The sequence below is a fragment of the Larimichthys crocea genome, chromosome VI (genome assembly GCF_000972845.2).
Source record: "Larimichthys crocea isolate SSNF chromosome VI, L_crocea_2.0, whole genome shotgun sequence".
In the NCBI taxonomy this organism is placed as follows: Eukaryota; Metazoa; Chordata; class Actinopteri; family Sciaenidae; genus Larimichthys; species Larimichthys crocea.
This window is the reverse complement of record NC_040016.1, coordinates 7,405,980-7,421,905: the sequence shown is the minus strand read 5'-3', so window position 1 is coordinate 7,421,905 and position 15,926 is coordinate 7,405,980. Positions and strand designations below refer to the sequence as shown.

At 40.2% G+C, this 15,926-nt stretch overlaps 2 protein-coding genes across 2 annotated transcripts; one reads left to right on the top strand and one right to left on the bottom strand.

Moving 5' to 3' along the window:
• Nucleotides 1-1,317: 1,317 nt before the first annotated feature.
• On the bottom strand, nt 1,318-5,229 carry snrpc (small nuclear ribonucleoprotein polypeptide C). Its single transcript, XM_027278812.1, has 6 exons — nt 5,103-5,229; nt 4,258-4,300; nt 4,056-4,164; nt 3,387-3,446; nt 2,436-2,540; nt 1,318-1,868 (listed from the first exon to the last, which is right to left on the bottom strand). The coding sequence occupies exons 1-6, from the start codon at nt 5,108-5,110 to the stop codon at nt 1,747-1,749; spliced, it is 447 nt and encodes a 148-aa protein (XP_027134613.1). The 5' UTR covers nt 5,111-5,229; the 3' UTR covers nt 1,318-1,746.
• A 1,384-nt stretch (nt 5,230-6,613) lies between these two features.
• Nucleotides 6,614-15,539, top strand: ilrun (inflammation and lipid regulator with UBA-like and NBR1-like domains). The gene is made up of 5 exons (XM_010742573.3): nt 6,614-6,932; nt 9,726-9,880; nt 10,026-10,223; nt 10,339-10,643; nt 12,429-15,539. The coding sequence occupies exons 1-5, from the start codon at nt 6,775-6,777 to the stop codon at nt 12,462-12,464; spliced, it is 852 nt and encodes a 283-aa protein (XP_010740875.1). The 5' UTR covers nt 6,614-6,774; the 3' UTR covers nt 12,465-15,539.
• Nucleotides 15,540-15,926: the final 387 nt, after the last annotated feature.

The window sequence follows — 15,926 nt, the reverse complement described above, 5'->3', positions numbered from 1 at the left end:
CTTGTCCCAGAATGCAGTGGACAGGACAGAGTTTATCAGTCTATCGCAGGGCTGACACACTTTGACAAACACATTCACACCTTCAGGCGGAGTGAACAAGTCGAATTCACTCAGGAATAGCCCAGGTGGCCAAGGTGGGTTCAAATCAAGGACGTCTTTGCAGTGTTTGACAACTTGAATCCCTTTTTTTTTGGCAAAAGTAATGTGCCTAATGTTTTCAGAACGTGTAAAAATGACAAATGAATGACGTAAAACTTGAAGGATATGTGGCAAGGAATCAGGCTGAACAGATGAGAGTTGTTTCAGAGTGTGCTGCGTTTTGATCAAGATGCTTACTTTCTTCCTCTTGGAGCAAAAGCAAACACACACACAAAAATAACTTGCTGGTTTTAGTCTCTCAATGTCATGCACGGGACTAAACTGAATATATTTAGGTTATATATTCATTTCTTGTTTGAGCAAAACAAGAAATCTGAAACCGTCACTTTCAGTCGTGGGAAATTATAACAGCCGTTTCTTAATCACAACTGAAAACAGTTATTAGTCGCAGCCCTATTTTGAATACCCACGTTCCACACTATGTAATTTTGTTGTCAACAGCTCAAAAAATGCTTCTTTTTTTTTTTTTAAGCCCCAGCTGTTAAATTTTAACAGCATCCACAAATCAGTGTGCCAGCAGATACGCTGATATATGATATTACCTTAGAAAGTTGATATACCAAACCTGTAAGCAGACAGTTTCGTACACATCCAGGAGCTACAAAGCAACATTAGTTTATTAAGTTAATTCATTTGGACTCACAACAAATGTAAGTCGTATTCACTTAACTCTTGAGGAAAACATCTGCTTTGCAATGTTCACCAGCTAGTCCCAAACTTTGTCTGCCTTTTTGTAAGCTGGAACTGCATGTTTATTTATTTATTAATTTTAAATTCTTCGCTACAAGCAGCTTTCTGCTGCTTCTGGAAACAATGCTGATGCGAGCAGTGGGAGTGAAAACACTGAAATGCTCTGTAGAGCTGATGGGTTGGGTGTGAAAACACTGAAATGCTCTGTAGAGCTGATGGGTTGGGTTGTAGAGTTGCATCGTTATTTGGAGGTTTGTCACTACTTTGTCATAAATAATGGCCGCAACTCTCAGTTCTGGCTTCATACAATTCTAAGCACACACAGCTTCCTCACTAAAGTTTATTTTTGTAACAGAATTCAAAGAGCTTCAACCTGACCAGAGGTTGAATCATCCAAAACAAACTTGAAGACATCTGCATTAGTGCACGATTTTAAAAATGTTAGCTTTGTTGATGTGGACTACAGTCTAAACGGGTTTGAAATCACGGTTTTATTTATCAAAGCAATGCAATGAAATACAACAAAACGTGTAAAAACTAAAAACAAAAGCAGAAATATAGTAACAAATATTGTCAAATGAAACACGCTCTCTTCAAATGCACGTGCTGAACAGTTTGTCAAAGTGAGACTAGATATTTCAATCTTGACACCAACACAAGAGATGACGTAAAAAAAAAAAAAAAAGTCTAAAATGAATTCTGAAGAGGTGAATAGTAATAAATATCACATCTGGCAGAAAACAATGTAATTACACAAAAACATAATTACATCAGGGGCTCATGGTTGAAGAGATTAAAGAATTTTTAAAAAATTGATAAATCCAAGTGTTAACCCAAGTGTCCTCACTAGACAGAGTCTGTTCATGGCAACAAAGAACGGAGAAAATCCGCTCGCTCTTATCTGTCCGGTCGCATCATTCCTGGCCTGACTGGCATCATCATGGGTCGAGGGTGACGCATCATGTGTGGCGGTCCTGGCATCATCTGCATGGGTCCTCCCATTGGCGGCCTCATGCCTCCTAAATGTGACAGTGAGGGTACACAAAGCTTTAGGTACTGATTTATGATGGTATAATGATAACCCGATTATTCTCTTTAAATCAGATACTGAATGTGACGTGGGGTCGAAATATTTCACTTTGTCTGATTCTGTGCAAACTCAAATTTGATTGGCTTGAGTCTGCAGTACATTAGAGCTGCAACTAACAAGTCCAGAAGCAGAGATATTCAATACGGTGATACAAAACAAAGTAACACTGAAATTCCTGTTGTTATTTTTTGTCTGTTTTCATGTTTACTTACTATAACAAAAAAAGAGAATGAGAGGTCATCAAAAAATGTGAATAAGGACAGATTCAACCCTGTGCGGCCAATAGTTCACTATGTACATGTGACTATTGCCAATGATTGACTAGACTGCTGCAAACTTCTGATACGAGGTGATAGCGAAGCCTTTGTTCGTTCTTTAACAGTCCATCTGAATTATTTTAGACTGCCAAACACATCCAGTTTCAAAGTATATTTCAATGTTAGGTTCCACAAATTAGGAATGAGTGAAGCCTTTATTAAAAACACGTGTTTCTTACCAGGTCCACCAGGCATCATCCCGTGTGGTGGAGGCCCCATCATGGGCATCATAGGTGGACCTCCCATGGGCGGTGTTGGTAGCATGCCTGGGCGAGGAGGACCGCCTTTAACATAAAGAGCAAATGTTTAATGTTGTGCAGAAATTAAACCGTTGAACTTGAACTGTAGACGAAATTATGTTTTATGTACTCAAACACTGCTCTCACACTTTTAATACAAGTTTGGCATGTTGAATCTTTGAGACAGTCGTAGACCAAACTACAAAAGTCCTACAATAAATACATAAATCCTCCCTACAAAGTTGTAACGTTCACTTGTGTTAAAATTGTTTTAGAGCGGTGTTGATTCAAAGCTTGTTGTGCTGTATCCCATTATATTAAATGTTGTTTCTCTCATTTACTCTATGCAGACAGATAAAATATTAGATATTATAAACACCTCTCTCCTTCTGATTTATTGACTGCTGTGTCAGGCGGCTTTAGAAAGTGGCATCAGTTGCTTTTTGACCAATAAATCTCCAAATTTAGCCACAAGTGATTTGGCCTCTGTGGAGCTGCATGTTTAGAAAACTCACATCAACACGGCCTCCGTCATAACTTCGAAAAGCTGCTCATTTGCATTCAGTGGACACTCAATATAACTTATGTTTGTCTTATATTGTTTTAGCAGAGTCATCAGCAGAACTCATCAATAAAGTTGATCTACGACGCAGAGGAGTGAATAAAAATATTAGTAATACTAGTATCTTCCTTCAGGTTATCATTATGTCTGTTGATGTTTCATTAATCTGCAGGAAGATTAAACTGACACTTGCTGATCATTTACTCTAATTAAATTAATTTTATAGCGCTTAATATGGAGCTAAATGCTTCCACATTCAGTCTATAACTATCAAGAGCCAATGTCCGTGTTAATCAAATGACTGCAGAGCTGAATGACGATGGACTCACCTGGGGGAGGGCCGCCAGGGAACGGTGTGGGAGGAATCTTCCCCTGTTGAAAAGCAGCCGCTGTTGGGAGAACGCAAAACATTAAAACACAAAGAAACAACACAAATATTTCATGTTCAGGACACAATCAAAGAAGAAGATGATGAAGATATACTTTATTAATCCCTCGATGGGATTAATCACTCCATTTTATTTTTTACATGCATTTTAACCCGGACACACAGACACACACACACACACACACATGCAGGGCATACAAGGGCATAGACATGTGATGGGCAGCCAGCCAGACCAGCGCCCAGCGAGCAGTTTGGGGGGGTCGGTGCCTTGCTCAGGGGGTGAACTGGCACCTCTCCAGCTACCAGTCCACCTTCCATATTTTTGGTCCATGCGGGACCGGTTCCCAAGCCAAGTCCCTATGGACTGAGCTACATACTCCACATGTAGAATGCAAGCGACAACATAAACTTTCTACACAGCATAGTGCTGCAACTGTCCACTTCTACAATAAGTGTTTACAGATAAACACAGCAACAGTCTACATTAAAAAATATATATCTCAGTTTTACTCACTATGATGGAAAAACACGTTAAAATAAGATCCCTTTAAAGAATTTAAAAAGTGCAGTCGTTTAGCACTTTTAAACCGACTGACAATAACTGGCTTACTTGTTTTATCGATCAGGCTCTGAGCCTGCTCCTCCATCCACTTCTGGTAGTAATCTTTCACATTTTCTTTGTGTTTTCGGCCACTGCAGTGGGTCTTCCTCACCGACGGCTACAAACACAAATACATTGTAAAACACAGAAAAAGCATACGGCAAAGACTTTTATATGAGGATGATATTTAGCGGACACAAACACAACTTACCGAATCATGTGTAAGGTAGGTGTCGCAGTAGTCACAGTAAAACCTGACGAAGGTAAAATATTAGAGAGAAGATTTAGGTTAGGATCAAATATAATGCTTGACTTATACTGAGCTGGGACATGCTGCAGACAGACAGAGACCTGATTTACACTGACACATAATTAAAAAGACAAGCTGCAATGCATAAACATACATATCTGTGATGTGTTTGGTCTGGACAGGATGTAACAGGAATATGTTTCCATTGTGAGAAATTATAATATGCAGATGTTGCAAAATGTCCTGCAAGACAAGTCTTTGACCCAGCAATGAGACACGGCTGGACATCTTCACCTTCTGCAAACATCTTGGACAAAAAGATGCAGAGTAATAATTGATTTTGTTTCGTACGCTGCTGCTGGTTTCTGTTAACTTTCTTTAAAATGCCGCCTTGTTGTCTTTAATTTGTTAAAGCATCAGATGTATCTGCTCTGTAACAACAGCATGACTGAGTCCAACCCGGCGTTAACGTTACCATGGCGTTACCATGGCTTCAACAAAAGAGCCAGCTTAACGTGGTCATGAATGAGAAGTCGTACAGACTCATGATCGCATCAAACCGCGTTGAAGTGACGCTGCTGTTTGTTTTATTTGTCGTTCACGTCGAGGTCGCGGCCAGCAAATAGACGAAGCCCAAACAAAGCTCACAGCGTTCATCAGGACACAGACCGAGCCCTTCCTCTGCGTTTTCGACGAGTCTCTGACCGTAGTTTGTCTCTTAACGCACACGTGTGCAGCTGTTAAGTGTGATGAAAAGTTGAAATTAAGAAATAAAGAATAAAAAGAGAAATTATATCTGGACTTACTTCGGCATGTTCGGCTGCTGTCTCGGCCGAGAGCGGGATTCCGGTGTCCACAATAAGTGTTCCCACCGGATCTGAGAGCCACTCACAGTTAGTTCCGCCTGAGAGTGTGAGGAGAGGGTTGTGCTCGGTTTGTTTTATACGCATTTTAGTCTGAATCAAACACGATCGTTTAGTCAGAAATAAGCCAATACGCAATAAGATGTTTGTAAATGAAATATTTTAGTAGATTCACATTTTACCACAAAACGCTATTATCTATTTCTATTAAATTAAGGACATTTAACTTTGTTGTCATTTATTGTGATACTGTTATTCACAGTTCACTGGTTGAAGTTTTCTTATTTATTATTATTTATTCATTTATTTTGTATTAAAATTGAAGATCTTGCTAACTCTAATGTACCTTCCATGATTAATTTAGAGTTGTTTGGGTTTTTTTGCTGGCCAAAACTAATACAAAGTCTTTTCTTTTACTTATATAGCGATACCAGAAAAAATATATAATTTATAAATATAATTTAAGCTATCAACAGATCGTAATTGTACTCATCCAGCTTTCAAACTAACTAGTAACTATAAAAAAATACAATATGTATTAGAGCAGAAGCATAAAGTAACATTTAATGGAAATACTCAAAACTCCAAAAATGTACATGAGTAAGTGTTCAAATACTTTGCCCCATGCAAGTTTATTAACTGAATCAAAATCAGCCACTATACAAAAGATTAAACTATCTTTACTAATAGTACAAGATCCGCAAAGATAAATAAACATGGTTTCTAGTAATAGAAATAAAAAAGAGAAAGGCCTACAGACAAAGCATCATCATAAGGAACATCTACATTGTTATACATCATTTACACACTTCATCATTTATACATGTCCACAGTTACACAGATCAATAACATGGAAGTTTACAATTCACCTACGAAAGCCAAAGAAAGTTGAGATAGCATAGGAAATATTTGTCTTTGTATATTTGTAGGTGTGTAGGTTGATGATTATAACAAAAAGGTTTTAAAAAAGTGTAGTTTTGCTGATTTAAAAAAAAATTACAAATCTGTCTTATGGATTTTAGAAAGATGATATAGTTTACAAAAATAAACATCATAAAATATACATTTCTGGAAATAATATGTTTGAAATAATATTCAAATATTACTTCATTTGATATATCTGGTACTGAGCTGCGATGATTAGCAACTTGGACTTCACTGATAAACTAATTTTATTTTTTATTATTTTTTTTTTTAAGGAGTGCATGGGGTAACAGCTATGAATCAGTAATGCCCAAGGTTTATATATAAGAAAAATACAATCTAGACCTATAATGCAGCTCTCACAGTGCAATGTCAGTATTACACAATTTAATCTAAATAAATAAAAATGATTGTATCCAACATCAAACGCGGTCTATATGTGGATTCATTGATAAACCAATGAGAAGGAGGCTGCAAATAGCAACAGATGACGTCGACGCCCACTACGTGATTGGCGAAGGTGACGCGCGGGCTCGCTGCAACGTCAGACATCGTCCCCGCGGTCGTGCCATGCGCACTGGCGCTTGTTGTTGTTGAGCTGGTTGTTATGGCTGGACGAGGCCTCGGACTAAACTGAGAGAGGACCCCCGCACCACCCCCCGTCTCTGCTACGGGACACCCCCGCCACCCCATGGAGGGCACGGACATGGACGTGGACGCGGAGCTCATGCAGAAGTTCAGCTGCATGGGCACCACGGACAAAGACGTCCTCATCTCGGAGTTTCAGAGGCTGCTGGGCTTCCAGCTCAACCCAGCCGGTTGCGCCTTCTTCCTGGACATGACCAACTGGTGAGTGCGGGGATGCGTGGGCCTGTTGTGGGACAGCGACGTGACGCTAACCCAGCTATGTAATTAGCCAGTTAGCAGACTTTAAACATGCTAAGTTGGTGTTCAAAGTCAGGAGGGAACATTTCATCATCCACTTCGCTCCTTAACGACCGTTTCGGGGGCAAACGGAAGTGAAACGGTAAAGTTTGTCCCGACTGCGAGTTACGTTAGAGGTGAAATAACTGGGAAAAAGGCGCAAAGTGCGAGCTAACTAACTAGCTGGCAGGCTTAATTTAAGCACATTGAACTCTCCGTGTGTGTGTTATCTCTCCGCCACATTACATAAGAGTGTCCAGAGCCCGTTTAAACCACGCTCCGCGGGGAGAAGCTACAACTCAGCGACAGACACTTCTTCACGTTAGTCTGGTGACGTAACCAGTCGTGATCTATCAACGGCTGACAACAAACGGTCGTGATCAAGTCGTCTTTGTGTCGCTCATCGATTGATCCCAGTCTTTTTTTTTTTTTAGTTATTTATCAATGGCTCTGATCACATCTTCTACTTTTAAAAAAAAGGCTTAAAAACAGAAATCACAGCATTTTTGTCCCAAGTTTCGGTTTTGGGGGCGTAAAAAAAAACTGTCACGTGACAGCTGCTGGAATTTGTCCACTGAAACTGTTTTGTCAGATCTGCTGAGTTTACAGCAAGAGATCAACACAGGAGGGTTTTTAAAGAACAAATCACCTCGAGTGTGTGTGTTCGTCTACAGATTTGTTAACAGATTGTAAATCACACAGATCCCGACACGTTGTCTTATGATCAGTGATGACAAAACAGTTCCACTTCCATTAAAGGTTACACATGAAAATGACCTTTTGAGTCATGGCAAGTACCGCGCAGTGTGTGAAACCTGTGTGTGTGTGTATTTGTTCAACTTTTATGATGAGTCAGATTCAAACAACAGGAACATATAAGCAGGTTGAAAGAACAAAGAGAGTAAACAAAAGTGCCATAAATAGATCGTATCTTCTGTAGCTTTGGACGAGCTTTGTTTAAGACCCACAGTGAGGTTTAAAACAGTGACAGCATAAAGAATGGACGTCCGATCCGTGACTGAAGAGCCATTTTGAAGCTCAGAGTATGGTGGCTCTGGTTGCCACCATTTTGGTAGTCCTGCCTCTTTTTCCTCACTGTTAATCTAAAAATCAACAAAGATCATCGGCGGACCTGCAGGTGGGCTGAATGACGCCTGCGTGCTCGAACAAGCCACATGTAACGGCACCTGCCTGTCAATCAAAATGGCCATGCTGTTAATTATGCATAACTCAAAGCCCAATAACTTCAACACATGTGTTAAAAAGAAGTTCACTCTCAGTACAGTTGTCACGAACAGGGAAATTAGCTATAGAGACCAAAACAGTTTTTTTGTAGCAGGCTGTAAACATGTTTATTTCTGCTGTGAAGTTGGACATTTGAACATGAGGACTTAAGGAGACCGAGTCGTTCTGTAGCCAGCCTCAAGTGGAAGTTTGAGGAACTGCAGTTATTGTCACTTTACAGCTACGGTGGTTTGACATACGTACATGTTAACCAGGCAGGAGGAGTCTAAAGGAAGATACTATTGAGTTGCTTCATGGGAAGTGTAGGATTCAAGAGCCAAAGATGTCAGTGTGCTGAAACCAAAGCGCTTGTCCAAAGTTTGAAACCTCCGTTTTGGCCCAACAATTATTGCAACTTCTCATGCTGGACATGTGGGGGTGAGAAAGTAAGCAGAGTTTGAACTTCTCTCTCAAGCTCTCTTATTTTTTTATTTTTTACAGAACTTATTCCATCTTTTTTTTGTGCAATACCTTTGAGGAGAGACCGACCAACAGTCCCCATCTCTATGACAGCAGGCTTTTCACCTTTCCTTCAACTATGCACACTCAGAACAGACAGAAACACGTTTGCTTTCAGATGTAGATAGTCAACATGTTGTATGACGTAGTCAGGATATCTTAGTCAGAGATGGACTTTCTTTTCCACCAGCTTTATCTTTGTACGATGCTATATGACTGGGGTACACTTTTATTTATTTAAGATTCAGTGTGTAAGATTTAGGGAGCTCTGTTTACAGAATATGACAGAGATTGAATATAATATCTTCATTAGTGTGTAATCACCTGAAAATAAAGAATGTTTCTACTATAGCCTAGAATGGAAAAACTGTAGTTTCTCCATCACGCCAGGAAGGATATGGTGACCCGAAGAGGTGGCAATCTGTATCTACCCTGCTAGATGCCACTAAATCCTACACACCGGACCTTTTTAAGCATTTGCTGTAAAACAGCGTCTTTACTCTTATTCCCTTTACTGTCAGAGAAATACAAATTTAAATGTTAGAAACTGGAGTGAGTGAACATTTCTTTTAATTTTCTGTTGACCAGTCACTTCATCGTCAGTGTGAAGAGCTTCGCATACAAAGAGAACCACATTTGTAAAAAGATTAGATATCAGTGTCCCAGTTTGCTCAACTGTCTGTCTGCTGTCAAAGAGACAAATCGTAACTGAGCGACATAATCTCTGTGGATTCTCTTTTAGGATGCATTTTCCTTTTAGTCGACACTATCAGGTTTGGTTTACTGTCACATTAGATCAAGTAGTTTCTGAGGCAGCAGATGAAAAAAGGCTGTCCATCACCTGGACCCCTAGATCCAGGAAGTGCTGAAAAAAAGTATTATGAAGACGGGGCAATCAACATTCTCCTTGATGTTAGCTTTTATTGTAGCATAACTCCTGATAACACCACGCTCTTCCTTTTTGTTGTGGAACAGGAACCTGCAGGCTGCAATCGGTGCATACTACGACTTTGAAAGTCCCAACATCAACACGCCGTCCATGTCTTTTGTTGAAGATGTGACAATTGGGGAAGGAGAGTCAGTTCCTCCAGACACACCGTTCACAAAGACCTGGAGAATACAAAACACAGGTGAGAAACAAGTCGCTGCATTCACACGTTTAGCTTGAATACACTGTCAGCAGCCTTTCTGAGTCTCTATGTAATACTCATCAGAGGAAATCTCAGTTACAGCGTCGTGGTTTTGTTGTTGAACCCTTATCTTTGTGTATTGCAGGCGCAGAGTCGTGGCCACCTGGGGTCAGTCTCAAGTACATAGGTGGGGATCAGTTTGGGCATGTAAACACAGTTATGGTGAAGTCACTAGATCCCCAGGAAATATCAGACGTGAGTGTGCAGATGCGAAGTCCAACGGCTCCAGGCATGTACCAGGGCCAGTGGAGGATGTGTACAGCCACCGGGTTATTCTACGGAGGTAGGAAATCACAAAAGATTTGATTTCTAACAAGGTTGTTGAGATTTTATTACGGCTGTCGACTTATTTTTGTCACAAACTTTCTGAGTGTGTCTCTCATCTCGTTTCTCCACAGATGTAATCTGGGTGATTCTTAGCGTAGAAGTCGGAGGCCTCCTTGGCGTGACGCAGCAGTTGTCCTCGTTCGAGACAGAATTCAACACCCAACCCCAGCGCAACGTGCAGGGAGACTTTAACCCCTTCGCCTCACCGCAGAAGAACAAGCATGACGCCACTGACAACAGCTTCAGAGATCCCGGCGGAGCCTGGGAACGTACACAAGAGCCAATCCAGCAAGATCAAAATGGACTGTCTCATAATGCTGTAAATAGAGCATCGAATGGTCTCCAAACAAATCTTTCTGTGGTGACATATGGTCAGGTATGTATGATGGAACTTTACAACACTACACTAAACCTTAAGTTCACTCATGAGCAGCCTTCCTTCCTGAGGTATTGTGTGTATGCATGTGTAAAAACAGTTTTCATGAACACCATCATAGAAGGGCATGCCTCCATTTACAGTGTTTGGTGTTGGTTATATGCTCAGTTTCATGTGTGTGAAGAGCTTCTATGAGGTATAACTGGACATTGTCGTTGGACTTGTTTTGTTGTTTGATGGACACTCATTTGAACGTTAGTCACGTGTCAGCATGGATGTTCTGGGCCAATCAACAGACTGCAGTAACACTGGATGTTGCTGTTGTAGGAAGGAAAGAATGGAAGCTACCATATTTTGAAATTTTAAAAAGCCATGACCATATATATATTTTCTGACTCTATAAATAGTTTGGTTCAGAGGAGTATCACTAGTGTTTGCTATGCTAGAACAGCCAGACACTGCTTTAACCGTCCTTTTGTGAAAACATACACATGAACTATTAAGGTTTTTTATTTGTGCCCTGTCATTTCAAGTATGGTCTTATCTTCATTCCACCCCACAAAATGTAACAAACCAAAGTTAGGGTCAATGACTGATAAATTCTGCTCTTCTTAGAGCTTTGCCATTTGCCCCTAGTTTGTCTTGAGGATGGTGGTTGCAGAAAGGCCTCTGGGTTATTTAAATCAAAACTGTTCTGAGCTTTAATATGCTTTGTAATTGGCTTCTATATAATGAGATATTTTGCATACAAAATTCAAAACTTTGGCCTGTTGGTGGCATTGAGGAAAGCTTATGGAGTGCTGAAGATATAAAGGTTTCATTCTAATTGTCTGTCCTTTTAGATTTTGTGTGTAGAAGCAGACACTTGAGGCCATTTGGGGCTCATCTCATATCACACCAACATCCTTCACCGCAGCCTGATCTTCAGCTGTTATGAGATATCAGGTTCTGGACGATTGCAGGAGTTTCAGAGTTTAAATAGCAGCAATAAAAAGAATAATGCTTACGAGCGTATCAATGTCTGTCTGAGTGTAGTGGATTGCAGCTGTTGTAATCAGAGGATAAGTACTTTCATTTTTGGTTTTCATGCACTAGTTGTCACAAAGTGTGACAACGTAGCGCTGAATCTGATCCAAAATGACTTCACTGTACAGATGATAGATTGTTTTGACCTGAGTAATAGTACAGCTGTTCCTTTGGATGTACATTTCTTTGCCCCAGTAGTTACCAAAGCAAAGTTCATCTAGCCAACGTTTCAGTTTTCTGTTATATAATGATAATTGATGATAATTACAGCCTAATGCGGCCACGACCACACCTACAGTATTTCGATTTAGTTAAAGTGACGTCGACTTTGGGCGTGATGAGGAAGTATGTGTCAACCCCCGTGTGACTGTTGCGTTTATTGCGTGTTACCACTGGTGATTTAACTCAGTTGAATCAGCTGAATCTCTTGGGCGGGGCCACATAATTGTTACACAGTAGTATCACCTCATGCCTGGCATAGCTGAACTCTCATTCATAGTTTGGGCTCATAGCCTCTCTGGGGTGGTTTAACGGGACTGTTGAGAGCGACATTTCAATGAGGCATTAATCCAAAAGGACGCGAGCCGAGCTGCTTCCTACATGTACCGCAAGTGTTGTTACTCCCCTGGAACAGATGATCGCAGCACCGGTGCCATGTACCAAACTGATGTTTTGCACATGCCTTCACTGCACTGTAATGAGTGTGTGCTGACCCAAACCTTTAACTTTAAACACATTTTTCTCTCTCATTCTTTTCAGGGTATTCACGGACCCTATCCATTTGGACAGAGCTAGAAAGACAAAGACCCCAACCCCCTCCCCCCTACCCCCTCCCCCCCAGCCCCCCCACCTCATGGTGAATAATGAGCATAACACCCTTGGAGTCCTTAAGTGCAGAGGAGTCAGAGGCGGGGGGGGGGACAGTTGTTTTATATTGACTCATGACAACCCTCTCCCCAACCTCATGGCCCTTTCAAACTGGCCCACAAACTACAGTGGGGTGATGGATTACATCCGCTACAGTGAAAACATCCCACCTGACAACAACACCCGGATTCGCATGTGTGAATGCTTCATTTAAGAGTGCTATAAACCCTTCGAAAACACACACGACTATTTTTTATTTCCACCGTAAAAACACGCCTAATTAAAGGGAAAATCAACCCTAAACGACCTGCAATATGATTTGATATTCCCTCGTTCAATTGAATATTTCTTTGGGGTTCCTACACAGATCTAGAGATGTTCGGAAAACTGTTGAGAATAGTTTAAAAAAAAAAGATTGTGATCATTTTGAGGCCTTTGGAAAACTGTGGGATGTACATTTTAGATTGGAAATCTTTTGTCCACCACACCCAACAGTCATTACTACAAGCGTATGGATTATTTTCCAGTTTTCCTGAAAGCCATACATCAGTTTTCATGCAGAAACCCGGTGAACAATGTGGAGTGTTAATGACAAGAAATATGACTAGGTAAATATCGGAGCGTTAACATTCACAAAAGACTAATACTAAAACACAGAATTACTCGTTTTTGGATAAATCTGGATGGCAGAGATGGTAAAGAGTCCTGTGTTTACATCTTGTGTGCACTCACGTCTTTGGACAATTCAAAACGGTTGGAAGATTTGTATTTGACTGAAGATTATGATTAGATGTGCATCAGTCAGATTGAATGAAAGGCTGAAACAGCTTGTTACCGGTTTTAAGAAAAAAAATGCTTTGAGAACATACAATTTACTGTAATGCTTCAAATATTTTTACAATGGAGAATAATTCGATTTGTGGCTGAGAAGTTGCCACCAATATTTGTCTTTGTATTACATTTATTACTCATAAGATACTGCTGTAATACTGCGTTCACCCTTTCAGGACAAAACTGAGCAGGACCAAGATTTCTGTGGCAGGTTAGATAACACATATTGACCTGTTTGTGTCAGCCCGACATAAGTGCCAGTGTTTCCTGATACTTCCTTGACACATTTGAAATGTAGCAACACGCTAACATTACACTCCGAGGTCGACAGTCTGTGTAGTTAAAGTAACAAATAAAATCAATGTCTACAATATGTGAAAGTCGTATTAGTATCCAGACGCACAAGTGGCCAATATTCAAAGAAAAGCATCCCTGTGTAGGAACCCTGTCTCTCCCAAAGATGAAATCCAGAGAACCACGACACTAATCTATTCTGTCATCAAGTCACACTGCCTGCAGCTTCCCGATTCAGACTGCATGGAACGTGTGTTTTTTGTTTTTTCTTTATTTTTTATTTGTTTGCTGTTTTTTTTTAGGGTGGATTTTCGCTTTAAATAGATGCTGAAGCGCAAAAGGATGTGAGTGAGTCTGATCAAGTGAGGTGTGAGGAAGGGTTGAAAAAGCCATCTAAATCTATTTTGCCTGATGAGTGACTGTAGTTTTCAGAGTCCATGTCTACAGTACGTGTACTTGATATGTGTGTGTCTCTGTCGGTGTGCGCGCGCCTGTTCTGTGTGCATGTACGTTATTGTTTCTCTTTGGATTTAACTGACATAAAAAAAAAATGGTGTATACTACTTGGGCAAAGGTTGACGTGTCTGTTCACACACACACACACACACACACACACACACACACACACACACACGGATATTGAGAGAGCTTTTGCTGGGCGTGTACCTCTGAAGTATTGTCGAGTGATTCTGCACCGTTTGAACTGACTCACTAATTGCCCTGTTATTTATTTGCTGTCTTATTGTGCACTGCAGATGCAAAGAGTCCCATTTACAGCCAGCAGGTGGTGCTAAAAAAAATCAGATGACCAACTTGACCTGACATCATGTTGAGAGCATTGGATAAATAAAAAAAGGTGATAAGTTGATGTTTGATTGTAGTAATCAACAATTTGAATATGAAAATTAATGCTTTGCATCAGGATTAGCACTGATGTTCCTATACTGCTATTTGCACAATGCTGTCCACTTGTGATGAGCAAGTGTTTTTTTTTTTGTTTGTTTTTTTGGCTGATTATGATACCAGCATTTTTCCAGAAGGTTTTATTGATTTGTTTCTCCCCTTAAAGTTCTTCACAGCTTTAAGGTTTTGTTGCATAATGTTAACCATAAACATTTTAAACATTAGTTTCCTCACTGCACCCATGTCTAATCTTAAAAAAAAAAAAGATCAGTTCATGTTTATCTCGATCACACATTTAGGTTTTTACATATCCGTGAGTGAGTTACTCTCTGTCTGCTATCACACCTGAATTTACTTTAGCTTTGCTATGTTCATTATGTCAGACAGTGGACTTCATCATGTATTCTGGGCTTGAAAATAAAACAGGAAATGTTGATGGAACCATGATAGTGTTACTTTTTTTTCCCCCCCAGGCAAGAGTTATTTGTATTATTCCAAAGTTTAATTTATCAAATGTCATTCATGATATCTGAGTTCATTGCTTATGTGATGTAAAAACAATTCACCAGCATTCTGTGTTGCAGTGCTGCTGTATGTCTGTTGAAAGTCAGCTGAGAGTCCTCCTCCCAAACAGTATACACTGTTCTGCATTGCTTCTTTTAGTTACGTCAGTGTGTGTGTGTCTGTGTCTGTGGGGGTGTGTGTGTGTGTGTGTTTCCTTCTTGTGAGCCTGCTTGTGTGCGAGAAAGAGACAGATGGTGAGAAATCTGAATATTGCTGGATTCATTCTCTACTTTTAGTTTGTGACTATGTACGGATCTGAGATGGGTGGCATGGTGAGTGGATGAGATGAAAGTTTACATAGTCCTAAAATAGCACATTTATCTGAAGAGAAACTGTCAAAATAAAGTTGTTTTTTTTCTCCTGTATCTATAATTAAGCATTTGTATGATTAAATTAACACTGAAACAATGAGTAAGTTGTCTTTTTTGAGGGGGCTAATCCAAACTTTGCTTATTATTTTTTTGGGTGCTTTACTTCCTCCACCACAATAAGGTCAATTACACCAGACTCAGCCAATAACCTCCAACTGTAATGCCGCAGCTTCAGGCGATCATGTGCCATCTATCGGAAACAGAAGGAATAGCAGCAGTTCAGACCTTCACGCCACTTTTTGTGAAATGTCTTGACAAACCTCGATGGATTGTTATAAAATGTAGTACAGATATTCACGGTTCTCAGATGATGATTGCTGCTCAGGAGACTTAAATTTACAGAAAGACACAGTGGACACTCTAGGTGGTGCTACAGTCACAGAACAAAATTACATAGCCGCTTCATATTACCAAAAAAGAAGACCCA

Bases quoted from the DNA above. Each gene is read 5' to 3' on its own strand.
- snrpc (XM_027278812.1), bottom strand. The intron at 3,447-4,055 runs GTAAGCCAGTTA...TTCTCCCAACAG, and splicing joins GAGCCTGATCGATAAAACAA to CGGCTGCTTTTCAACAGGGG. The intron at 2,541-3,386 runs GTGAGTCCATCG...TTTATGTTAAAG, and splicing joins CCCTGGCGGCCCTCCCCCAG to GCGGTCCTCCTCGCCCAGGC.
- ilrun (XM_010742573.3), top strand. From the start codon at position 6,775: ATGGAGGGCACGGACATGGACGTGGACGCGGAGCTCATGCAGAAGTTC. The intron at 6,933-9,725 runs GTGAGTGCGGGG...GTTGTGGAACAG, and splicing joins TTCCTGGACATGACCAACTG to GAACCTGCAGGCTGCAATCG. The intron at 10,224-10,338 runs GTAGGAAATCAC...GTTTCTCCACAG, and splicing joins CACCGGGTTATTCTACGGAG to ATGTAATCTGGGTGATTCTT.